General features: G+C 43.1%; 2 protein-coding genes across 4 annotated transcripts in view; one reads left to right on the top strand and one right to left on the bottom strand.

Annotated features, from left to right (window-relative positions):
* Positions 1-25,657, top strand: part of ASB3 (ankyrin repeat and SOCS box containing 3) — a 58,720-nt gene that overhangs the window by 2,707 nt on the left and 30,356 nt on the right. Inside the window, exon 1 of one of the 3 annotated variants that reach the window (XM_066611914.1) lies at positions 539-584. The exons of the other annotated variants lie outside the window; for them this stretch is intronic. The gene's annotated coding sequence lies outside the window, so the exon portion shown is untranslated. Of the gene's footprint in view, positions 1-538; positions 585-25,657 lie in introns of those variants that run through there. 3 annotated transcript variants of the gene reach the window in all.
* Positions 3,933-24,377, bottom strand: CHAC2 (ChaC glutathione specific gamma-glutamylcyclotransferase 2). The gene is made up of 3 exons (XM_066611912.1): positions 24,070-24,377; positions 8,780-8,815; positions 3,933-4,591 (listed from the first exon to the last, which is right to left on the bottom strand). The coding sequence occupies exons 1-3, from the start codon at positions 24,298-24,300 to the stop codon at positions 4,202-4,204; spliced, it is 657 nt and encodes a 218-aa protein (XP_066468009.1). The 5' UTR covers positions 24,301-24,377; the 3' UTR covers positions 3,933-4,201.

Genomic DNA, 25,657 nt, shown 5'->3' with positions numbered 1-25,657 from the left:
GTGGATGTCCCCTGGTATTGTGTGAGAGGGAAAGGAACATCCATCTATCCATCCCATGAATAATTTTGTATGTCTCAGTCATGTCCTCCCTCAGATGCCTTTTTTCTAAACCGAAGAACACAGTAGCTTTTCCTCATAAGGAGGTGTTCCAGCCTAGTAATAATTTTGGTTGCTTTCCTCTGTACCTTTTGTATTTCTACTCTATCCTTTCTGAGATGTGGCGACTAGAACTGGACGCAATACTCCAGGTGTGGCTTTACCATCGATTTGTACAATGGCATTATTATATCAGTTGTCTTATTCTCAATACCTTTTCTAATGATCCCAAGCATGGAATTAGCCTTCTTCATGACTTCCGCACATTGGGTTGACACTTTCATTGAGCTGTACACCAGTACCTCAAGATCCCTCTCCTGATCAGTCATTGACAGCTCAGAACCCATTAGCCTATATATTTTTTTGCCCCAATGTACATTACTTTACACTTACTTACATTGAAATGCATTTGCCATTTTGCTGTCTCTTCTCCCAGTTTAGAGATCCTTCTGGAGCTCTTCACAATCCCTTCTGGTCTTCATCACTCGGTAAAGTTTAGTGTCATCTGCAAACTTGGCCACCTTGCTGCTTAACCCTGTCTCCAGGTCATTTATGAACAAGTTGAAAAGCACTGGTCCCAGGACAGAGCCTTGAAGCACACTGCTTTTCACCTCACTCCACTGTGAAAATTGCCCACTGACACCCACCCTCTGTTTCCTAGTCCTCAACCAGTTCCTAATCCATGAGAGAACCTGCCCTCTAATTCCCTGACTGTGGAGTTTCCTCAGCAGCCTTTGATTGAGGGACTGTATCAAAAATTATGCCTGTTGACTTTTTCAAATAATTCTAAAAGGTTTGTGAGACACGGCTCGTCCTTACAGAAGCCATGCTGGTTCTCCCTCAGCAAGGCTTGTTTACCTGTGTGTTTTAAGATTTTCTTTAACACATTTAAAAGAAAGCAAAAAGTTTCCACTTTTAAGCATGCATTTATATGCTTGCCTAGTTTTGACCTTAAGTTCTAATGTAAATGCTTTTTTTATGACTGGATAAATTCCCTAACACTATCCATGCCTGGCTTGTAAAATTAATTTGCTGTATAATTTGGAAAAGCTGCTATTGTAGAAGTGAACGTTAACATGTTGTGCTTTAGTTTGAAACCAATCTCCCTGTCCAAAAAACCCAAATACATTTTTCAGTTTGTAGAACACTTCATTTTGTGAGGGAGAAGACAGTAGTATTGCAGTGGTACATTTATAAGTAACGGAGAGAGAGAGAGAGAGAGAGAGAGAGAGAGATGGTTTATAGAGACAAACATAAATATAAATAATAATTATGCTGCTGCTTATGCAAAGTCAGACAGGCTTCAGTGTGAACACAACATGAATACAGAGCCATTTTTGCTGTATGAGTATGTGATTGTGCTTGACACTTGGAAGATATTCTTATATATTAAAATACAAAAATATGCTTTGTTGAAGGTTTAAAGGAAATAACTTAAAACTCTGAGAAGCAAGGACATTCACAGTTGGGACGGAAACTCCTTATGCTAACCTACTGCAATAATGAGGCCCTCTTTTACCTTTACCTCTCCCCTGAAAAGTTAGTGCACCATTCATCCATTTTGGTGGGAACTGTGCAAACACAGGAAGGTAAATGTAGTCAGTTTCAGAATGCATAAATGATGGCTGACGTTAAGTCCCAGTGGCTTGCACCTCAATTCTAAACACAACGGGCTAGTCTCAAAGAGCTAGCTTAGAGTAGTACAACAGCTTGCCATTATAAGTATTATTCCTGTCATCACACCATCATTCCCAGTGGAATTCCAATTTGGATTTTGCACACTGAACCCCCATGACATTAAAAAAATGCTTTTGTAACTTCCCACAGTCACAGATGCATTTTTGCCTTGCAACATAGGCACTGGTAAGGTGCTCTTCACGGAACACATGTCCAATGCACCCTTAAGTGCACAGAACCGATTGAATGTTTAGATCCTTGCCAGTGACTTGGAAATAAGTGTTGTTTGAAGTTGGTTTACTGGAAAGTATATTTTATTTTTTTGGCAAGGCATTAAAGCTGCAGTTTTTCAAAGAGTTTGCTCTGCCATGTTCCCTTTGAAGTAACTGGCATGGTATAGACATAATACTGATAATTGCTCAATCATGGTTAAGAGATTAGGAGCAGGCTGTTTGCTTATGCCCCTCCTTCCTTCCACTGCCAGGTTTAAACATAGTTTAATGTTACATTCCTGCCAGTGCTAATTAGGGCTTGTAAACCTTGGCTAAGAGGAAAACTAATTACTGTTAACCATAGTTAGCATGCTAAATCATGGATTAAAGTTGACTAGCAATGGGGACAATATGTGACAGAGGAATACAAACTCTCCCAGTTTTAAAAGCCACAGACCCCTTGAGTTCAGGTCTCACTCACAGTAGGATTCAGTCCTTTGGCTTTTAGTTACTTCTTTCTGGCAGTCCCCCACCTGTTTTGCAAATAAAACTCTCTTGCCTTTTGAGAAGTGGGAGCAAAGGGAGAACTTGCTAGAAACAGCAGAGGCCTTGCCTCTGAGCATTTCCTGCCAAGGAGTGTGGGATGTGTAACTTCTGCCTTCTGATGCTACCTGTTGGAGGCAGGTGGATCTTTGAATTGCATGCTTCCCAGCAGGAGATGCTTCTGAACATAAACAAAGGTATCCTTTCTGATTAAGGAGAGACCCAGCAAGATATATCTTCACTGCTGCTGTTGGCTACTTCCCACTTCTCAAAGGCAAATAATTAATTTTGTGCTTGGAGGGGAAACATACCTACTCCACTTAAGGTTAATCTTGCAAGTGCTCAAAAAGACAAGGGATTTTTCCCCTCCCAAGTGCCTGTAAAATAAAAAGTGCAAATTGAGGTGAGGTGAGCCAAGGGGCATTTGCCCACTACTAAAGTCAACAAGAAAAAAGAAGTGGGAAATTCATATGGGGGGGGGGCAGGGAGAAGACTGTAGGGATCTAAAGCCCACTGTTCAGCATACTGTGTGGGCTGTGAGCTCATACAGCATTATGTCTGCACTTGGCTGCTGGAACTGCTCTACAGAAAGGAGCCGGAAAGTTGCATCCTGGAGTTTAATTCCTGGAGCTCAAGTCACTGGGACAACTCCAAAGTCTATTTTGAACCCGTGGCCTTCTCAGCTCATTTAAATATTTCTGAAAAATGTTGTGCCTAGTGATTTACAGATGGGAGTTTCTGAACATTCTTGCCATTGAAGATTCAAGTCATATTCCCAGTTACTTTTAACCGTTTTTAAAATGTGTTGTGATAAAAAAAATAAGGCACCAATATGGTATAAGTAACATATTGTTTCTAAAGTTCTTGACGTTATTACGAGCATCTTAAATTATGTGCTCATTTTCTCAAAGGGTAAATAGGTCTATATAAATGACAGAACCACTGAGTTGATGAAACTGAACTAATGATAAATATCATGTAATGTACAATTACTGAAACTTTTCTAGTGTGGCTGTATGTAGGACCCAGTCCTTGCATGAATAACTGCCATTTACAGTGCAATCCTACATATTTCTTTGGAAGTGAATACCATTGGGTTCAATGGGATGTATTCCCTAGTAAGTGAGCATAAGATGTTGGCATCAGTTATAACTCTTACTAGTCACCATCAACTGGCCTCACTGGGATTGCTCTTCAATATGAATTGAGGACTGTGGCCCAAATCGATATATACCGCCCAATCCTTTGCATGTTTTCTAAGAAGCAAGTCTTTGGTCAAGAGGACTTACATCTGCATATGTATGCTTCCATAGTCTGTCTGAATGCAGGATCTAGTTCCAAACTACAATTTTTTTAAAGGGGAAAAAAAAAATCAAAATTTCAAATCAAGGAAATTTTCCTAAACTTAAAAGGGGCCTAAATTATTTCTTCATGTTTGAGACATGGAGAAAATATCATTCTTTAAAATTTTTACCAAAATTCAAAATTCATCCCCCTGAAAACTCCTGAAAACATAGCTTTAAACATAATTTTCTACTGATTGGTAACAGTAGTACCCTGAATGAAACATGAAAAATAAGTCCAGATGGAACATCTCCAAATCATTCTCCTGTTGTCAATGAAACTGTTATTCTGATGATGAAGGGACTGTTTGAAAACCACATGGTGATTTTTTATATGGAATTAAGCTTTTCATTTTGTTCCTTTTCCAAGAGTCTCTTTACTAGTTTCTCTAAAGTAAAAAGATGTTCATCTACATCTTCTGGTACAAGATCCCGGAGGGAGTTGCAGAGTTCAAAAAGATATTCTGTGTTTCTTCCACTGGGACCAACTGCTTTAAAAATCTGCATGGCAATTTCTTCTAGAGGCGCTGGTCCAAGGTAGTTAGGGTTTTCGCAGGTTCCAATATATAACAGCACGTCAAATGGCTCTACTGAGGGATTTTTGGGGTAGAAAATGACAGTTGTAGTCCTGTAGCCGCCTTTCTCTCGAAAATCAAGATATGCTTTCACTTCACCTTCTTGTCCTAGCGGCAGTTTGTATGCAACACCCCATACGCAGCCCTGTTGAAGAATGCAGCCAGAAAGGTCACACACATACCTTTATTTGTGCTGAAAAAATAAAGGGATGCAAAAGGAAGCCTTGAAAAATTTGCGGGGGATTTACTTTAAATTGCTCTAATCTCTGCAGCGCTGTCTATCAATAGTACATAAACACAACTCCTTAAAACAGACAGAAACAGGGTTTGTTAGAACTGGGAACTACCTATAACCTCAGCAAATACGGGCATACCTTGACTTTCATCACTTTGCTCTTTCAACTGCTTTCAATTATGCCCACATTTCAAATTTTACCCACATGCTTTCCTCTTTCCTCCAACCTTCCAGAACATTCGTTGTCTTATGTTTATTTTTGTTTATTTAGGTTTTGCACCCATTTGCACGTGTTATATAGTTTTTTAAATTTTTCACTGGCCAAAATAAATTTGGAAGCTAAATAAGGCTATGCTTTAACATTCATCCATTTTTGATTTTCATCTATGCTCTGGTCCCTTACCAGATGAAAATGCAAGATATTGCTCTACCTGTTCCCAAATCCATGGTTGCTAGGTAATGCTAATGCTGAGGATGGGATATTATAGAGAACTGGCAATGGGAGATTCTTAAACTTTCCTTTCAGCTTGCACCCCCCCCCCACGTAGGCTTATTTCTATTGTCAGAGTCCAGCTGGAGGATAAGTTTTTTTGGGGGGGGGGGGAGGGCAGGAAGCAGGGGGAAAGTAAAGCAACCATTGGTTCATCTTGATTATCTAAACTGACTAGTTTCACACAGAGGTCTTTACCAGCCCAGCCTGGAGATGCCAGGAACTGAACCTGGGACCTGCATCATGTCAAGGATGCACAATTATCTAATCATGATTATTAATCACTTTTTCTGTTTGGCAGATAGTTCAACTTACATCCTGTTCAAATGTCTATACCTGTACACAGCTCTGTGAATATACAGTTAAAACAGGTTTACAGTTGTAATCCTATGCTTGCTTACCTGAATGTAAGCCTAATTGAACAGCATTCTAAGTAAACATACATAGGATTAGGCTGTAAATTTGCCAGCTGAGTGGAATCTGAATGAAGCCCAAGATGAGAAAATTGCCAATTAGTAGTTTCTCATTGTTGTCACTCCATACTTTTAACCTTGTGTGAAGGAAAAAAAAATCTTATTTGCATTGATTTGGATTTGTTTTTATAGTACAACTACAGTTGAGGGGGGGAAAAGCAGCCAAGCCATTCTTTGCTTATAGAGGAATCTGTCAGTTAGCATAATGGGGTCCAACTGCACAGTAATGTGAAAAAACACTTACCAGAAAGGTACAGAAAAGTCACAATGACAGGCACTGTGCTGCATTTTGCTTGCTTTGTCAACTACAAAAATGGTTGTAGTCTATGCTTGCTATTACACTCATCTCAGTTCAGGGTTAGTGGTTAAGGGAAACAATGTTTCATGTAGTTTGCCTTGATCAAATCAAAACTGGAATACCACTGGGATCTGAGGCAGGTTGCACTCCAATGCTGCCTTAATGAAACTTTTAAAAATTGGGATTATCACTGTATACAGTGAAGCTAGGTGAGGAGCAAGAAAAGCTTAATCAGAAAGGCTAAGATGATTATGGCTTGGTTTATGGTTAAGGATGGATGTGACTAAGTACATGGTGAAATACTAAGAGTAGTAATACTGCAATTTAGCATGATACTATGATCATTTCACACTGGAGAATTAAGGGTTCTATATGAATTGAAGAATATTTATTTTTTAAAAATCCATTTGAAAAAATGCCAGCCTGCCAATGTAAATACCCTTGAATCTATTGGAAAGGCAGCAAATTACATAATAAATAAAATTCATTCCTCGGAGTATTCAAAGAAGTGCTTCACATACATTAATTTTCTCAGGAAATAACAACAATCTTAGAAGATTAGCAAATGTTTATAGTCATATTGCAGATGGAGAACTGGGGGTGATTGGAAGAAAAGGTGGAGACTCAGAAATGGGGGACTGCTTAAGGGGAAAGGGGGGGTGTTCCTGGTTTACCTGAAGCCAATGACAGGGTCTGGGAGAGTACAGGGAGCCCTGCAGAACCTCTGCAGAAAATGTAAAAAGTTAGGACCGTAAGTCATTGCTGGTTTCGCAACAGGAAACCAGAAGAGGCTTCCAATCACGTTTTTAAAATTTTCCAGACCCGGGGAGCCCTGCGGAGAAGTCCACGGGGCTCCCTGCACCCCTAGGCCCTGTCAGTGGCTTCAGGTGTGCAAGAACCCCCCCCCCCCCGTTTCCCCAGCAGCAGCATGAACCTGGGAATAGTGTTGCTGCAGTCCCGTGCCCCCACTTCTTAAGGGGCCAAACCTAAGTGCTTCCCTGGCTGGTGTGTCACGAGTCACGACCCACCAGTTTGGGAACTACTGGTGAACAGAATTGTTGCCTTAGTGACTACAGTGCATGAGCTTTCAATAGCAGGGCACTCGAACTGAATCCAAAAACCAGTTCAGAGAGAGATTTTCAAAGAACCAGAACTCAAAATCTCTCTCGAGTACCTTGAAGCAAAATGAAATTCCTAGACTCAAAATGGCAACTAGTTCAAAGGAAGATTTAATCATCAGGCGCTTAGTTAATCATATAATTGATGTTTTATTTTCTTGGTGTTTTCTACCCTGTTATATTCGGTTTATAGGAACCTTTAAAAACTTGAAAAGCAAACAATTAAGCTTTCCCCCTCAGGTAGTTATTGCATTCACTTTACACAGTCACATTGTAAGCAAGAATTTTTGATACTCTTCATGAATGATATGTAAACAGGTGACTGAATCACTTTTTAAAGGTAATGTCTGAACTGGAATTGGCCTGGAAAGTTGAAAAATACTGATGAACCTGAACCAAAGTGGAACCCAGATTTTTAACAGTTGGATTTTCTACTAAGTAGGTTGCAAAAAAGGGAAAGCTCAGCACTATGCCTTCCTGGATGACCTTGGGCCAGTCACTATCTCTCAGCCTTGCCTACTTTCACTGGCATAGTGAGGGGGGGACTGCGCACTAAGTTTTGTAGGGAGCCTCCCTGCACCATGCAAGTGGCCCCTCCCCTTTGGAGCCATTTGGGGGGAAATGAATGCAAATGGCTCCCAAGGGAAGGGGGAGGGGCCACTTGCACACTGCAGGGAAGCTCCCTGCAAAACTTAGTGCGCCGCCCCCCTCTAGCTACTCCAGTGCCTACTTCACAGGATTGTTGTGAGGACAAAAGGAGAGAAGGAATTATGTGCACAACTCTGAGCTCCTTGGAGGAAAGGCGGTATAAAATCGTGGAAAATAAATAAATGCAAGCCAGAACTACATACTATTAGGCAAAGATGGGATTTCCAGGTTGAGGTTGGCCTGGTAATGCTAATATAGGGGGTGGGGCTCTTTATCTAAGATGGCATATCAGTCATCTTGGGGGTACAGAAATGGATTTACAGCTCTACCTGGTCGGCCAGTAGAGAAATCCTTCTGACCTACAGATAGCAGAATCAAATGAAGATTTCAACATGTAAAAGGCAGAGTAATCATCTGTTCCCCTCTCCCCTTTGTGCAGCAGGCATAAACCTCATAGGGGCTTCCCAACATCTGTAGGGAAGAAATGATGGCCATGATTCCTCCACTTGAGTTTTTATCTTGGAGAAACAGGCTCGGAAATGCACGTTTGCCCTGATAATGTGAAGTTCTGCCCTATGTCCTTTTATGTGTGAAGGGAGATTGCTGGATTGGAGTTATTACCTGCACTAATGATGATTTATTTTTCTAGCAATAACTGGGGAAAAAAATATTTATTTGAAGTGCTGTATTAAAGAATTGTTAAATTGATTTACTGTCCAGAACAGATTAGTTCAAGGCTATTTTCTGGAATCCATACTGTGGCCTTGAATAAATATTAACTTTATTTTCTTCAAAATTAAGGAAACTTAGGACCCAATCCTATCCAATTTTCCAGTGCCAATGCAGCAGTGCCAATGGGGCGTGCACTGCTTCCTGTATTGGGGAGGCAGTCTTGGAGGCCTTGTCAAGGTAAGGGAATGTTTGTTCCGTTATCTCGGGGCTGCACTGTGCTTGCACTGATGCTAGAAAGTTAGATAGGATTGGGCCCTAAGCCTCATATTATCAAACATGTTTTGAGTACTACAGGACCATGTATATATTAAACAGCATATAAAAATATAACTACCCTACCTCAGGATCTTCAATAAGTGTCACAACTCTTCCAGGCTAAAATTAAGAGAAACATCACTATTTCAGTAAAATGTCTTATTGTCAAATCAGTAGAAAAATGGAAACAAACAAAAAGACCCACAAGACCATCAAACAGAAAAGCAATCTATTTGCAAGCAAGTGACCTTTATTTATAACAAAGTATAGCTTGATTTGTGAGAGACTGTGACCGTGGGTGGCATAAAACCCATTTTAAACTAGAGCAGTCTCATAATTGGCCTAAAGAGCAGCACACGTGATAAGCCTTGAAATTACATATTCAACCTTCATAAAATGGGCATAACTGTAGCCAAGAAGTTGACTCTTGGGACCAACTACTGCAACATTAACTGTGGTTTAACAATAGGGAGTGGGTTGCAGGAAGAGGTGCTATCTCCCAATGATGGGTTAGGTTGTATCCAGGCAAGCCTATGAATCCAGGCAACTACCCTCCACTACTCAGTGTCCTCTTGGTCCACTAGCTCAGTGCTGTTTACACTGACTGGCAGCTGCCATCGAGGGTTTCAGGCGAGGGTCTTTCCTAGCTTCATAATGAATAAAGGGCACTAATTTTAAATGTGACTTCAGGAGCACTCTTATTCCAGGTTAGAATGGTCAGACTTGGCTCTGAAGCATAGTAATGGGAATCTGATCACAAGCAGAGAGGGGAAGGGAGCACATGACAACCACTTCTTGACTGTGAAACTTTTGATTTAGTGCTTTGGTTGTTTCTGCACTGGCCTTTGCCTTTTGCAAATGGGGAACATTTGGGGTGGGTGGGAACTTCAGCTGAAGCCACACAATGATCATCTGTCTGCAACAGAGTCCGTTCTGCAGCACCACAGGGACAGAATAGTGTTCAGGACAAAGATGATAACATCTCTGAAGGAATTATGCACTACAGTGGCTGAGAGATATTGGCTCATCTTCAACCAAAAACTCTAGCTAGTAAATGAAACAAGGTGGAAGAGTGACAGTGGTCCCCACTGGTATCCACTGGACTTTGAGCTAGTGTATTGTGGCAGCAAAACAAATTGTCTATTAATCAGAACCTCCCCAGTTTGAATTTGCCCACTGCCATGAACTCACTAGGTGAGTTTAGACAAACCACACCGTCAGATTCTCAGCTATGGGGATAGTAATCCTTACCTTCCAGGGTTGTTGTAAAGGATACAACAAGATGAGATATGCCAAGCACATAGAACACTGAAAAGCACTACACAATTGTTAAGTATTATTTGTGTCAGTAATATGGCTACTTCTACCATTTGTATTTTAAAGATGCATGTTGGGAAGCGGCAGAGAGGCTAAACCACTGTGTCTTTGCACCATCAGGAAGGTCAGTGGCAAGTGCAGGGTGGTGTGAATGGCACAGCAGGTTTTGGTAGCTTTGTGACAAGTAGGTCACATACTTGGATCATCTGGACACTTCCTTCTGCTACTGTGTTCTGACTGATGTTGTGTCCAGTGACAAGTGTTTAGAGTGCAGCTTTTGTTTCTTGGTTCTTCTGGGACACACACAAACTGCAAAGCTAGGACCTACCCTCTCTGTGTCTAAATTTTATGTCCTCCTGTAGTTTTAATACACTGTTTCTATCCTCTTCTTTTAGCCAGACCTTAATCAGTGTCAGCACCATGTTACTGGGGCCTTGGGGCAAAGCCCGGCACTGAGCCCCCCATGATTCCCTCTGCCCACCCCCTTATGATGCATTGAGTACTCCCACTATGGTCAGGGTTCAGAAGGTAGCCCGGCAAGGTGGGCCTCTGATAAGAACGGTTCCTTGCCAGTGCTTAACCTGGCTGACCCCTGGTGCCAGCTCTGGCCTTAATATTTGGATGTAAGGCATTTTAGGCCTATTGGCTTCTGTCGAACCCAAGAGGCCTCAGTGGAACTAAACAATCTGAAATCTGGTTGGCTGAGGTGAACTACCGCAGACCTCCGCCTATAAGTTGATCTCACAGATAAGACGAGGGCAGGTTTTGAGGCAAGAATCATAGAATTTTCTACGACCCTTGGATAAGTCGGGGTCATAAACTTGGGGTGTGTGTGTCTGATTATAGTATTGTCTGATTTTACCCTAGGCCAGATCCTGAAAAATAACCTACCAGTGTTACCTAAGAACTGACAGTCTCTAATTTATTAAAAATATAGTAAAAGATCATAAGATTCATATTTATTCATAAACTTTTAAATTCTGGTCTTCACCATCTTTTTGTAAACACTATCAAAGAGTAACTGCACTGTAAACAACATACTAATAGAACAGTGGTTCCCAGCCTGGGGTTCATGTACCCCCAGGGGCACTCAACAGGACCTTTAGGGGTACTTGAAAGAGCATGGAATAATGGCAGTGCTCCAGAATGCCTTGCAGGGCCAGCAAGGCAGGAAGGGAGGTAGCTAGTTGACTGTGAAAGCCCCACCAATAGCTAATTTTTAGTGATCAGTTCATGTATGAACCACTGATTGAAGACCAGCACAGAAAAAACAAACAAACAAAAAAAGAGATCTATCACTCAAAATTTCTCAGGACACTTCTGATGCAAAACAGTGCAAAGGCAGAGTCTTCTGCTCTTAAGCCAGAAGCTCTACATATAACATACAACTTAGAACACAACTGGGAGTGTGCAATTCAATTCACAGCACAGTTAAGCAACAGCAAATGGCTGTGACCAAGTGCAGCTGCACATAGCTGAAACCCTATTTACTCAGAAGCAAATCCATTGCTTTCCCTGGGTGTTATTCCTAAGTAATGGTGCTCTGAATTGTAGTTTGTGAGACATTTGATGGGAGTGTTTCCACTTTCAGGGAAGGTGCATCCTGCAGCTGCAACAAGCCCACCCTTACCTGGTCTGAGGGCTGTTTCCTCCTCTTGATTTACAGCAGGATCAAGGCTGTCAGGGGGTTACCTGGTCAGTTTCCCTGATTGCATGACTTGTAAATATGGGGCAGAGAAAGAAGGACAGTGGGGAAGGGAGAAGAGAAGGGGGAGAAAACAGTACAACAGAGTGAAGGCTCATAGAGGGAAGAGAGGGGCTGTTGCTGAAGGGCAGAGAGAAGCAGGCAGTGCAGGAGTGGGGATGGGCGGGAGGCTGTGTGGGGGGCTCCCCTCCTCCCTCTTGCTTGGAAGAAGCAGATGCAGAGCTGTAAACACCGCATGAAAAAGCAGCCCTCCCGTTTCTCACCCCATCTTCAAGCTACAATCTTTTCCTGGGAGTAAGCCCCATTGACAATAATGGAACTTACTTCTGAGTAGGCATGCACAGGCTTGGGCTCAAAGGCTGCCATCCTATGCGCACTTTCCTGGGAGTAAGCCCCATTGACAGTGGAATTTACTTCTGAGTAGCCATGCACAGGCTTGGGCTCAAAGGCTGCCATCCTATGCGCACTTTCCTGGGAGTAAACACCACTGACAACAGGCATGGGAGGCGCTCCAGGTTCCTGTTCCCCTTTCCTGTCCTTGCGAAGATGAGCAGGGGTGGAGGAGGAGGAAGTCAGAGCCAAGGAGACCAGACTCAGGGAGCCTGAGTGGCAGGACTGCAATGCCCAGGAGCAGCAGGGAGGCAGGCGAGCGGAGCAGCTCCGTCAGGCTCCCTGCTCGAGGTGGGAAGGAGGGAGCAGCAGGCTACCCGTGCGCAGTGGGGAAACAAGTGGCGCGTCACCCTCCCCAGCAGCACCACAGCTGCTCCATATTGTGCCTGAAACAGCCCTGACCCCAAGTGGCCCCGCAGATAAGGCGAAGGGTAGATTCAGGAGCTATCTGTTGGGACAAATTTATCGCCCTATAGGCGAGTATCTATGGTAGTTTGTTGACAGGGCTTATTTCTTCACAAAACTGCAAAGCTGACAAAAATATTTCCCATTTCCAGAAGTCCACATCAGATTTCTAAGGAATTTTCTTTAGTTATATGAACAGTATTCTATTTTGTCACTCAGTATAAGCATTTTCAGTTATTACACAGCTGATGGCATTCCATTATAGCCAAGAACAACATTAAGACAATATTAAGTTTCTGGTTCTTTGAAAACTTCATGTGCTTCAAGAAGATCTATTTGGAAATGCAAATACAGGGGGGGTTCTATATCCACAGATGGGGTCTCCAGTGCTCCCCCCCGCATGTCCCCTCTGGAAGAGAGGGGAGACTTTCCCAGACCACCTAATGCTTTATAAGGCATTAAAACACATCACTTCTGGCTTCACAGAGAAACTGGAAGTCACATTTTTTTACCTTAAGGCTCAGTATGAGGACATCCGTGGTCTCTGCTGGGATCAAAGGACCCTCTGGAGGTGAGGGGAGCGGTGCTCCAGAGGGCGGGGGGAGGTGTTTGCTCATGACAGCAGTTTCACTTTACTGAGGGAGGGAGGTGTTCCAGAATGGACCCCCACAGAGGGCACGTCTGTACTATTAAGGGTGCAATCCTAACTGTTGAACCCCAGGAAGATTGCAATCATGCCGTAAAGCAGGTTTGTGCCTCCTTGGGAGTCGGCTAGGCCGGTGCAGGGACGTGTGCCGCCCCCTGGAGGCTGCATCTAGCCTCTGCGCTGACTTGGGGAGGAAGGGTTGCGTTGGCCGAGCTCAGCCAATGTAGGGCTCTGGAGAGGGCAGAGAGGAGACAGGAGAGAGGTGTTCTAGGGGGGGGGGAACGTTCAGTGGGAGGTGGAGCTGGGACCTTGCTGTTATGCCAGATTCCAACCCCATTCCCTGAGCAGCGGGGAGCAGCTTGAAACTGCTCTGTTCTCCTCGAACTTGTGCTACCACCTGAGATGGCACAAACCCAAGGAGACCCATTGAGGCTGTGGTGGCTTACCTGGGAGTAAGGGGAAAATTTTCCCCTTGCCTCTGGCTGAGCCGCTTCTGGCCTCAATCTTGTGCTGGATACAGCGCAGGCCTACTGGCCTGCCTTTTCCAGTGCAAGATAGGATTGCGCTGCACGTTTGTTTTCATACTATGTTTTGGCTAGCATCCCTCATAATTTCCATCCCTGGTGTAAATTAAATGTTCCTGGTCAGGGTTAGGAGACTGGAAGTATGCCATGGACGCCTTCCCACTCGGTCTTCCTCAGTCCTTTGCAAACCCCCGCCCCCCATCATTTTGCTCTTTGCGTCAACCAGGGTTTTCCAAAGCTAGCTTTTAAACCTGGTTACAAACTCTGGTTTAAGTCTGCTATGTGCAGAGGTAATGCTCCAGAAAAGATAGGGGAAGTCTGCAGGCTTGTAACATGCTCCTTATCTCCTAATTACACTTAGGAGCTTGGGAATGTTTACATCTGCACATCACATCTTGGATTTTCAGATTTTTATTTACATAGCAATATTTCATCTCAAGCAGGTCTGGCAAACTTAAAATAAAAGCCTTTACCTTGTTTTCTGATTAATTGTATTAGTTGGCATAAGCTACTTCAATCTTGTTCATTAGACATACTGTTTCTGTTTCTTCATTAGGAAGTAAGATTAATGTGTAACTTACTGCAAACTCCCCCCATCTGTGGATCACAGTTAATGGTGTAGCCACCAGCGATGAATTGTGTTTAAAAGCAATTTCTAGAGGTGAGTTTTTTTAGATAACAAAATTAAAACACATAACACCGCTTTCTGCACTTCTTGTTTTTGTAAAAAAGAAAAAATCCATAAAACCCCCAAATCTCTGAAATCTGTGAAAAAATAAAGCCATTCTGTAACACCTCTACAAGCATGTGGCTGGATATGCTGACACTGTACCACCTATATCACCTACCTAGTACACTTTCAAAGTGATAATTTATAAAAATACGCCCTTGGAATAAAAACACGCAACACCGCTTTCTGCACTTCTATCATTAGAAAACACCAAAATCCACAAAAAATAAAACCTTTTTCACCCATCTCTAGCAGATTCCTTTTAAGAGAGCCACTGCATTTTGGCTGTTTAGGTTTTGCCTGTTCATAAAAACATAGATTTCCCATGTATACTCAAAAATAGCAGTTCATCTGGATTTCTAGGGAATGATTCTTTTTCTGTTTCTATTGGGGAAGGGTTGAAGCAGTATGTTCAGTGCAGCAAAACTAAAAATTTCTTTTTGATTTGAAAAACACTTTAGTCTCACATAATTAAGACCAATGCATTTTTTCAAATCAAAAAGAAAATCATTTTCCATATGTTACATTACCTATTTCAAGTATGTTTCGTATTGTAACAAACTAGGATGACAGCTCAGGTGCAAAAGCAAGAGAGAACCCTTTAAATATGTCCTTCCCTTAAAGTGTTGGCAATGTGTTATCCGCATGCCATGAATCTCTTATGTTCCCATTTTCAGTTAGTAGTGTTAAGGATTGCTAAAATCAGTGTCACCACAGCTAGAAATTTCTGCTACATAAGTCCTATTAACAATTGCTAGCCACATCACATTAAAGTATTACTTCAACCACTAAAACAGTGGTTCCCAACCTTTTTTTACTTGCGTACCCCTTGGCAGCCTATTTCCATAAATTGTATCCCTCACATTAGCCCTGCAAGGCAGTCTAATGCCAGCCCTGCAAGGCATTGTAATACAGACCTGCCTTTTCTCACCATTATTCAATTCTTTTTCAAGTACCCCTAAAGATCCTGGAAGTACATGTACGCCAGGTTGGGAACCACTACACTAAAGTATTCTTTACTACTGTGTAATGCAGAAAGTATAACTGCTGGGCTCAGAAGCTAGCTTCTTGAGAGCCTTAGTTTTCATTTTTTTAAAACAAGTTTCTAGCCCATATGGTCATCAATATACAGTTGAAAATAGTTGTACAATATCTGCAGAAATAAGTTGGAGAGATGGCTGAATAAAGTTTCCAGTGATTTGGGGGTAGGATTTACTGGTTAACAAAACCAGAGTAGATGATTTCAAATGGCAAAAACTACACTATGAACATTATGTAAATTTGTTTGATTGATGCAGAGTATTATAGCAGTAGGTGTTTTCAACCATTGCAGCGAAGATAAATGTTTTGTTTTGACCTATAACAGGGGTGTCAAACTTGTTTCATACAGAGGGCCGAAGTTAGTATTCAGGGTGCCTCCTGGGGGCCGGAAGTGATGTCATTAAGCTGAAAGTGACATCATTAAGCAGCTGATGGCCAGAAATCAGCACTTTGTTCTCACAAAGAAATTCATTAGCTGCAAAGGACAGAATATGCAAATCTTGATCATATTTCAAGATATGGGTAAGCCCAATTTTTATGTGGGTTGCCATGTCAGCAGTAACACCTCAGCATTGCTCAGCAGCTGAGAGCCTGAGGGCCAGATAGAAAGCTTCCAGGGGTCACATCTGGCCCCTGGGCCTTATGTTTGACACCTCTGGCCTATAACAAAAGCTCCACGTTTCTGGGAAAAAAGTTGTGCAACATAATGGCAGCCTTAATTTATATAGCTCATAGAACCCAGGTTTTCTGTTTGTGGACTCTAGGAATGTCTGGGTACAGAGTTTTTCAATTTTAGTAAATGAACTATACCCAGCTTCTATTAGAAGCAGTGAATAACTTATGTTTACTTTTGCCTTTCAGTAAGATAAATTTTTTAAATGGACCATTTGTGCTTCCTGATTTGATATATCACCACCAAGTTCGTGGTTTCAGGCATATTGATTAACTTGTTGCTTAAAGTAATGTCAGTTAATTATTTCAAGCGTGAATACAAGGTTGCCATTTTTTTTTAAAGAGAAACATCCAACTTTTGTTATAGGCACAAACAAAACAAAATACACTGACTTTTGTTTGTTGCGATGGTTGAAAATACTAGCTGCTGCAACACTTGGCAATGGATTTTCAGTTGTTGCATCGCCTTTGACTGCTTTTTCCAGTGTGTTATTGAGAACTGTTTGGAAACCTCAACATATGCAGATGCAAGCACTGAAACCAAACCATATCCTCATTCTTATGTTTGCCCCCAAGTATACACAGAATGTGCACAGCCATTTGTTGGTGGTGAGAAAGGGTCCTATGTACATAGTATCCCTGTCTGACTACAGGTGTCCCCCGGTATCCACAGGTGATACGTTTCTACCCGCCCCCCACAGACACAGTAAATAGCGGATAAAGGGAGACCCTATCTCCACGACTGCCCCATTACCTTTGCTTATGTGAATTACATCTGCATGAAGTGATAAGGTTCTTTCCTTGAACAAACACTATAAGCAAAAAAGCCACACAAACAGCCTGCAGCTTAGAAGGGAGACTAAGAGCATATGTTCACTTCCTGGTTCCTGTTGCTCTTAGTCTCTCTTCTAGGCTGCAAGCTGCTTGCCTGCTCAGTTGGCTATAAGCTTTTTGCTTATAGCATTTGTTGAAGCAAGAGACTTTATCACTTTGCACAAATGAAACTCACATAAACAAAAGTAACGGGCTGTAGGGAACTGTGGATAACAGGATATGCAGATAACGAGGGATTCCTGTAATGCCATATTTGATTGATTGATTGATTGGATTTATATTCCGCCTTTCTCCCCGAAGGGCATCCAAGGCTGCTATGGGTGCAAGTGACATGTTGGATGAGGCTAGCTGGTGCAGCCCTGTTTCTCTTTCTTGTCTTGAGGAAAAGGTCACAGAGGAGTACTCACAGAGGAGTAGACTTCATATTATTCCAGTTTTAATGCTACAGTGCTGTCTGCCACTTTGCTTTGGGGCTCAGCTTACAGTGTTGGGTCTTAGTCTTTTTGAAGGGTTCTGTGCAACTCAGGGACAACTTGTTCCCATAATGGGAGTGCAGAAAAGGCTGCATGTTCTCATATTTTCATCTCCACTCACTCAGTCCATTTTATTTTCTCCACACTCTTCCTCTTGTAGGATCTAAGAGGCTAGGGCCAGGGCCTTCTCTTTGCATACATTAAGGAATGCCTTGTATCAGTAGATGTGGATCACACCCTCATTCTATAGCTTCTGTCAGCAGCTGAAAATCATTTTTAAAACTGGCTTTTGTTGCTGCTGTTTGATGTTTAGATGTTCTTTTTGCTATGAAGTTTAATGTTTTGTAGTACACGGCCGTAAGCACTCAGCTCTTGAGTAGAAAGGCGCCCCACACATTTTGGATAAATGCTGTAGATGGCTTCACTTGGCATAGCCACAAGCATTTCACATGCTTATTTTTCAATGTCTTTAATATCAGAAGCTAAGATTGGGGTCAATTTTTTTCCCTTCAGTTGCTCTCTATTGAGTTGCTAGGCTGATAGTTGAGGAACAATGTGATGAATTTCAGAAGCCTCAGTCCCTTTTGATAGACTGGAGTAAAGAGGTTGATTCTCCACACAGAAAAGACTCTGTGGAAAGTGTACTGTACCCTGGTGCTAACTTAGATATTCAGTTTGGCAACAAGTGCCAATGTGTGATGGCACATGACCTTAGGAATATGTGTGAGCTGGGAATACATGATTTGCCCAGGTTCCATCATCCCTCTCTCTCTCTTAGGAGGAGCAAGAATCACAGGAATAAGCTGCACTGCTCATATACCCAGCTCCTATGTGACATTCACACACAGGTATCCCTGAGACTGGGTACCTTTCCCATCATACACAGGAGCTTAGCACCAGCTCTTATGTCTGAACCAGCCCTCAGAGTTGGCCGGTCCTAATTTTGTAGAGCTGGCTAAATCTATGACCCAATAAGTCTTTAGATTCAGACTTGCCTTATCCATGAACACACTCGGGCACCTAGGGCAACCTATTTTCTCTCAGCCTTAGTCCCATCTCATCCCCAACAAAATATGGCTAAGATCACAAGTTTGTTTTAAGGCCTGAGATTATGTAAACTGTGCTATAAATGTTAATTATTGTTATGCAGTTACTATCTTTCTGGTCTTCTTAAGTACTGAGCAAATTAAATTTTCTGTACATCCAATGCTGATTGAGCTAATTTGTCTCAATTCAGTTAAAGTAATTGCAGTTTCTTCTGCAATTTTTAGTACAGACATTGAAAGGAACAGTTTTACTCAGAGCTGTCACTTTATGTGTTTTTTGTCTCGTTCAGTTAATTTCAGTTGTGCTTTACCTGTGTGTTATTTCCTAATCAGTTGTTTGTTCTAATACCAATTTGAACATGATCAATCTTTGTTATAATCTTCTGGGTATCCAAAACAAAAGAAAAAAATTGCAGAACAATAGAAGACAACATATTGAACATTTTACTGTTGGTTTAGGCCATTCTCATTGTTTTTTTTCATGTCATTTCATGTCATGTGAATCCTAAGAGAAGCCTGTTTTTAAAGACTTTAGGCTGGACATGTGCATTTGGGGATACGTGAGGTGACATTTCATACTCTGAACCTCTAAACAAATAAAAGCAATGTTGCACGTTCTCATTCACAGAAGAATGTCAATTATTTCTAAGTGATGCTTCATGTATATTGACAGTCAGCTAAGTATTTCTGATGACTGAATAATTTGCAGCATATGCAACTGTAAATAACATAGCCCTGCCCTGTCAATGCCATTCTCCTAGATTGCTGGATGTTTCTGAACGCCATTGTTTTCTTAGCTCAACAAATGCTATTTAGAATTATATAAGCTCTATAGTTCTTGTATAGTGAGAGAGAGGCAAGCCAGGTTTCAAAGTACTGTAAAGTCTATTATTTTCATTCAGGTACCTTTAAAAAAAACGCACTTTTATTAAAATTACAATAGGTTACTGCTTGATTTGTTTTACTACTTAATCTATAGATTTTTTGGTTAAAATTCTGTGATGCACTCACTATAAAGTATCATTTATTTAATCTATTTTCCCCATTATACTGCTCCTCTAAGTAACTTTGCTATACCTGTCATTTTATGCACATACACTCTTTATTTCTTAAGAGTACTAAGTAGACTCTAAGACTGAGGGCTCAATCCTATCCAATTTTCCGGTGCCGGTGTGCCAATGGGGAATGCAATACATCCTGTAGTGGGCAGGCAGTCACAGAGGACTCCGTAAGATAAGGAAGGGTTTGTTCCCTTACCTCAGGGCTGCATTGTGGCTGCACCAGTGCTGGAAAGTTGGATAGGACTGGGCCCTAAGCTATCTGGGTGTTCTTGATATGATCCCAAGAACATAACCTGAAAAAGACTTGCATGCTTGATTCTTTTGCCCTTGGAAGACTCCTTATGGAACCCCTGAAAGCTTCTTAAACTACAGTGAACCCTCATTCGTGGGGGTTTGGTTCTAGAACCCACCTCCTCCCCCACAGATAAGGAATTCTGCAGACGCTGGAGTCCACTTCCAAAGTTCACACAATTACTTATCTGCAGCTTTAAGAGGCCTCTTCTGAGTTGTTGGCATCTGTGGGCCTTGAAGTGGCCCACAGAAGCCTTTGGAAGTTACTTCTGGTCAAGCCAAAAGTTGTCTCCAAAAACCAGAGGCTTCTGGAAGCTTCTGCGGGTCTTTCTGAGGTCTGCAGAGGCCAAGAGAGTGGGTTGCCAGCCTGGTACAACCCATGAGAACTCTCCAGAGACTCAAGGCAAGTAATTGCAAGGAGCCTCTGGAGGCACGCAGGTGGACCCATTGTATCAGCAGATGATTAAATTTGCAGATGCAGGACTTGTGGATGTGGAAGGTCCACTGTACTTCAGGATTTGGTACAGGAGCTGCTTTAACAAGAAACTGCCAATTAGCATGGTTGTCTACAAACCAACATTTTGAATCAGGAGAGTTTAAAGAGGAGATTAAGAAGGCAGCTTCTGCAAGGCATTCTGGGGTATGGTGTGGTACAACACAACCAATGACATGGGTCATAGGCTGATGTGACCTGGAAGTGGCTTCAAGTCCATGCCCGATATTGTCTCGCAGCTTCTTGGTCATGGCAGGCCTGGAACCTACTGTGGATGCTGGAGTGGGTCATGAAAATACAAAGTTTGAACTGTTGACTTAAGAGCCCAATCCTATGTGTGTCTATTCAGAAGTCCCATTATAGTCAATAAGGCTTACTCCCAGATATATGTGGATAGGATTGCAGCTTTAATATTTTTCTATTGACTAAAAACCAATATTTTGTCAATGATCATATGAAGCTGGAAATACCCATTCAGATATTATTATTATTAACAACAGTATGGCTATGACTCTACAAATGCACTTAGGCATGATTAGTATTTGTATACAGAGAAAGTAAGAAGATGCTTTTATTGGACCAATGTTTGCTAGAGTGAAGACAAGCGAGGAAGCTTGGATGAGAAACTTTTTGCAACATCTGGATTGAAGCAGAAAGTTTTCCAAACACTAACCAAGTATTCAGGATGGTGAAATCCCAAGCAGATCTCTCGAGTAAATTCTTGGACAAGTTGAAAAGCAATTTATTATTATTTATTTTTCACATTTTTATACCGCCCTTCCTCCAAAGAGCTCAGGGAGGTGTACCCAGCTGCTCCCCTCCTTTTGTTCTCACAACAACCCTGTGAGGTAGGTGAGGCTGAGAGAAAGTGACTGGCCCAAGGTCACCCAGGAAGCTTTGTGGCTTTTGACTTCATTTCTATTAAGAAGTCTCAAATCTGTTTCTTGAATTGGGATGCCTCCTATGGGTGGGGAGCTTGTGCCACATTTTATTGTGTTTTACTTGCAAGAGATGCTATCTCAAATAGCTGAGTTTCATTGCTAGTCTGTTAGCCTTTACTGAGCTGATATTACTAGCAGCCCCATTGTATGCATTTCTATTCAGAAGTAAGACCCATTATAATCAATGAAGCTTACTCCCAAGTAAGTGTAGATAAGATTGCAGACTAATGCAATTATTAGTACAGTACAACTCTTCACACAGTATTACTTGCCAGAAGTATTTAGTATGAATGACAGCCTACTCACCATGCCAAACCTAGTATAAACTAACTTCATTAGCTGACCCTCAACTTCTAGTGTGTTGGGAGACTAACCTACAATTGCCAACTGCTTCACATCTCTCTTTCTCTCTCCTCACACCTCCCCCATGATCATCTTGGGATGTAATCCTATGCACACATACCTGGATGCAAGTGTCATTGAACACAGTGGAACTTCTAAACTACAATCATAGCAACGTTGCATTAGTTGCTCTTCTCTTTGACTACTATAATTTTAGATGGTGTAACCAGGACTGTGGGTGAGCCCCAGATTTGTAACATGGCATTATGATATTTCCTATTTGCCTTTTTCACTACCATGGAATACAGTGCTCATTTTTCAGTAAGCTTTTCACTATGTCCCAAGATCATTCTTGAATAGTAGTAAGTGTGACTAGCATTTGTTGCCCCACTGTGCATTGCTTTTGTGAGAGCCAGGGTGGTGTAGTAGTTTGGGAGGTGGACTTAGATCTGGAAGATCCAGGTTCGAATCCCCCCTCAGTCAAAAGCAACATAGGAAAAATAGGAAAGAGTTATCAGGGTGTACATTCAGGGTCCCAAATGGATGAGCTTCTGGGGAAGTAATTGTAGAGCTCTTTTTTTTGGTTCAGCAAAACAAGCAGGGAAAGAAAGGGAAAACAAGAAGGGAAGTTCATGTATTTTATACCATTTTGTTTTAGTATGTGGAGAGTAGATGTAGAGAGAAGTGCTCTTCCTACCTGGAGAATTCTGGAACAAATTCAGAAGTGTTGCATGATACAAATCTGTGACTGTACCTCTGTAGAATGCTGCGGGGGGGACGGGACTGCATGATTGTTTTGCCACTTCAAAACATTCCTGAACATGGAAAACTAGCATTTTAGAGAGGAGCCTGGGCTGAAAATTTCCCTAACATGTTAGCCTCCCAGTCATGGGGAAAGCTAAGGGAACTGACCAGGGCCAGGGGGAGCATTTGAAACACACAATTTCCCTCACCTGCACTGTACCTCATGATCTTCCAGATGTCCATATCAGCCCGCTGCATTTAATCCATAACACAGGGAATATGGCCGTAAATATTTTTCAATACTGCCCCTTGTAAAGTTGCAATTTTAAGCCATGTTTGCCCAATGTTGCATATACGTAACAGGTATCAGATGTGTATATCTGTGGGCTGGGCAGAAATGGGTTAGGTATATTTATCAGGAAAAGTCTCTGTACTCAGCAGACTTCCACCTTTGTAAACCTGTTAAAAATATGACTGACTATCAAGTTATTTGAAACAGACATGCATGACTAGGGTTTGTTTATACTAAGAAACCTGCCCCAAATTTTAAAAGGGACTAAAAGCTGCATCTTTGCCCTTTCTTCTTCAAACACATGCAAAACAAGATCCAACCAACTATAAGAAAAAGATTTGTATAATAGATGCTGATCCCAAGTATCTGTAATAACTTGTATGGAATCTGAGACTGCCACTCTTTTCACGTTACTAGGGGACAAATACATTTTGTTGAACAAAGTTTGCTTTTGTGTTTTTTAGAAGTGGAAGTTCCTTCAAGAACTGGCCTGCCCTGCTGAGTGCTTGGCATATGTGCCTACAACAGAAGTGGACAGAGTTTGGAATAGGTGATGTTAGTATTAGCTGGGGAGCTCTCCCTCCCCCTTCCCAAATACACCTGTGTTGTCCAGAAATTGCCCTGCTCAGTGCTTGGCATGCCTGCCTACAACAGAAGTGGACAGAGTTTGGAATAGGTGAAGTGGATGTTAGGATTAGGTGGGGAGCCCCCCTCCCAAATGCTTGCCCAGAAACTGCCCAGATGCTGCTGCTGCTCCTCCTCCTCCTGTGCTGGTCTTCAGCCTTCAGAACCTAGGCCACAATCCTATCCACACTTTCCTGGGAGTAAGCCCCATTGACTATAATGGGGCTTACTTCTGAGTAGACATGGATAGGATTGGGGTGGACTCAACCCCCCCCCCCCAGTCATTTCACACCAACTGGGGGACACTGTTGGTGCCCCTACAATTGCAGTGGTGGGGGAGTGCCCCAGATAGGGAAGCACAGAAAACCCTGCGGTGAGTCCCTGTGGAGTGATGATGATGATCAGCACTTGGAAAGCACGCCTGGATGCTGGGGTCTTCTGGGCAGGTGGGGAAGAGGGGGAAGCCTCTTCCTAGCATCCTCCTCCTCCTCACCCCATGCCCAGAGCCCCAGGGCAGCTGTCTGGGCAGCTGTGTGAATGGCAGTTGGTGAGGAGGCTGAGGGCCATGGGATAGGGGTGGGTGGCAGATCCGTTGGCCAGCAGGGCCACCCCCCCTTCACCTTGGCAACTGCCACACACCAGGGATGTGCTGTGAGTGAGGAGGCAGAGGCCTCCCCTGCCTCACCACCCACCGCAGTGCCTGCCACACACGGCGCCCACCCGACCCTCTCAGAGGGTCTGGGTCCTTCCCCCCAGGAGTGCGCCCAGCTCCTGGCAAGGGCGCCCAGGGTCCCCCGGCTCACCTTGCCCGGCACCCCGCGGTGGTCGGTGCTGCCCTGCCAGAAGCGCCTGCTGTAGCCGGTGATGTAGCCGACCATCTTGTCCTCGTAGGGGAAATCCACCTTCCAGATGAGGGAGCCGTAGCCAAACACCCACATGTTTCTCGCCCCGTCGCTCTGAGCTGCTGCGCTCTCCCGGGAATGGGGAGGCAGGGGGCGGCCCCGGGGGCGGCTGCTGCTGCTGGAGCCCTGCATGCCGCCCGGCTCTCCCTCCACGAGGCACCCTGGGGCTTGTAGTGCGCACGCCGTGGCGCGAGCGGAGGGCTCCTGAGCCACGTGGGCGCGCCCTCGGCTCCCTGGCCGCCGGAGGTGAGCTGTGCCGGTTCCTGCGCCCGGACTACAACTCCCAGCATCCTTCTCGGCGCGAGAGGGGCGGGGCTTCCCCGAGGCTGCTGCCAGCTGTGCATAAGGTGACGAATGGTCTTCATAATTGGTCCCCTGGGATGCTTTGTTACCTTCTTTAGGGAGGGCGCTTCCATTCACTGGGCAGGCTGCTGCTCTGGTGCCAATGGCTGGCTGCAGTTTGCATGCTGGGCTGGGGGAAAAGTCCCCACTGGCTTCACTTGCAGGCCTCTGTGGGTGGCTCTTATGGGTGCTCTTATAGGAGAAGGTGGATTCAGGTAGTAAATTCTGCCTTGGGGCCCCCTCAAAAGGAGATCCTAAGACTTCCAGCACAGCCCACTTGATCTTCTCTGTTGTTTCTGGGGCAGTATCTTTATGACACTGCAAAACTGTAGAACTAACTATTCATTCATTTTATATTTATACCTCCTCCCCCACTCCCAAATTTGGATTATTATTATTATTATTATTATTATTAACAGTATATATCACTTTTCAACAAAGCAGGATTCTAATCGCTTTTTAATGAGACCGCCAAAGCTGCTTGCAACAATGAGGACTAAATAATAAAGCCGCCCTGGGTCTCTTTAGGGAGAAGGGTGGGGTATAAATAAAGTTTATTATTATTATTATTATTATTTTGCATACCACTTTTATATACCACTTTTCAACAAAGCAGGATTCTAATAGCTTTTTAATGAGACCGCCAAAGCTGCTTGCAACAATGAGGACTAAATAATAGAAATAACAATTTTCTTAAAAAGTTAGCCTCCCTTCTATCTTGGTTACTAGGATGGTCTTCAGTCTCCTCCTGAAGGTTGTAAGAGAGGGTTCTAGAAAGCTCTGGATCTGTCCTGGGACCGGTGCTTTTCAACCTGTTCATAAATGACCTGGAGACAGGGGTGAGCAGTGAGGTGGCAAAGTTTGCAGGCGACACCAAACTTTAGTGACCGAACTGTCACTAAAAGTGTGACAGTGTTATTAGAAGCTTATTAAGTTTAAATCTGAAGTTTTTTTTCTGCTCAGCTCAGCTCAGGGAGGTGGCCAGAACATTTGAGAGGGAGGAACAGTGGCAAGGAGGCTGCAGGACCAGGTGAATCTAGACCATATGCCCTCTGTCGCAGCCTCCCCACCCCCTTTCTCTCCTCAGACTTGTGCCAGTAGGTACAAGGAGACCCATTGCAGAGCAGGAGACTCCACTTATGGAGGG

Source organism: Tiliqua scincoides, chromosome 1, assembly GCF_035046505.1.
Source record: "Tiliqua scincoides isolate rTilSci1 chromosome 1, rTilSci1.hap2, whole genome shotgun sequence".
Classification (NCBI taxonomy): Eukaryota; Metazoa; Chordata; class Lepidosauria; order Squamata; family Scincidae; genus Tiliqua; species Tiliqua scincoides.
The sequence above is the reverse complement of the archived record's forward strand: the minus strand, read 5'-3'. Positions and strand labels throughout refer to the sequence as shown.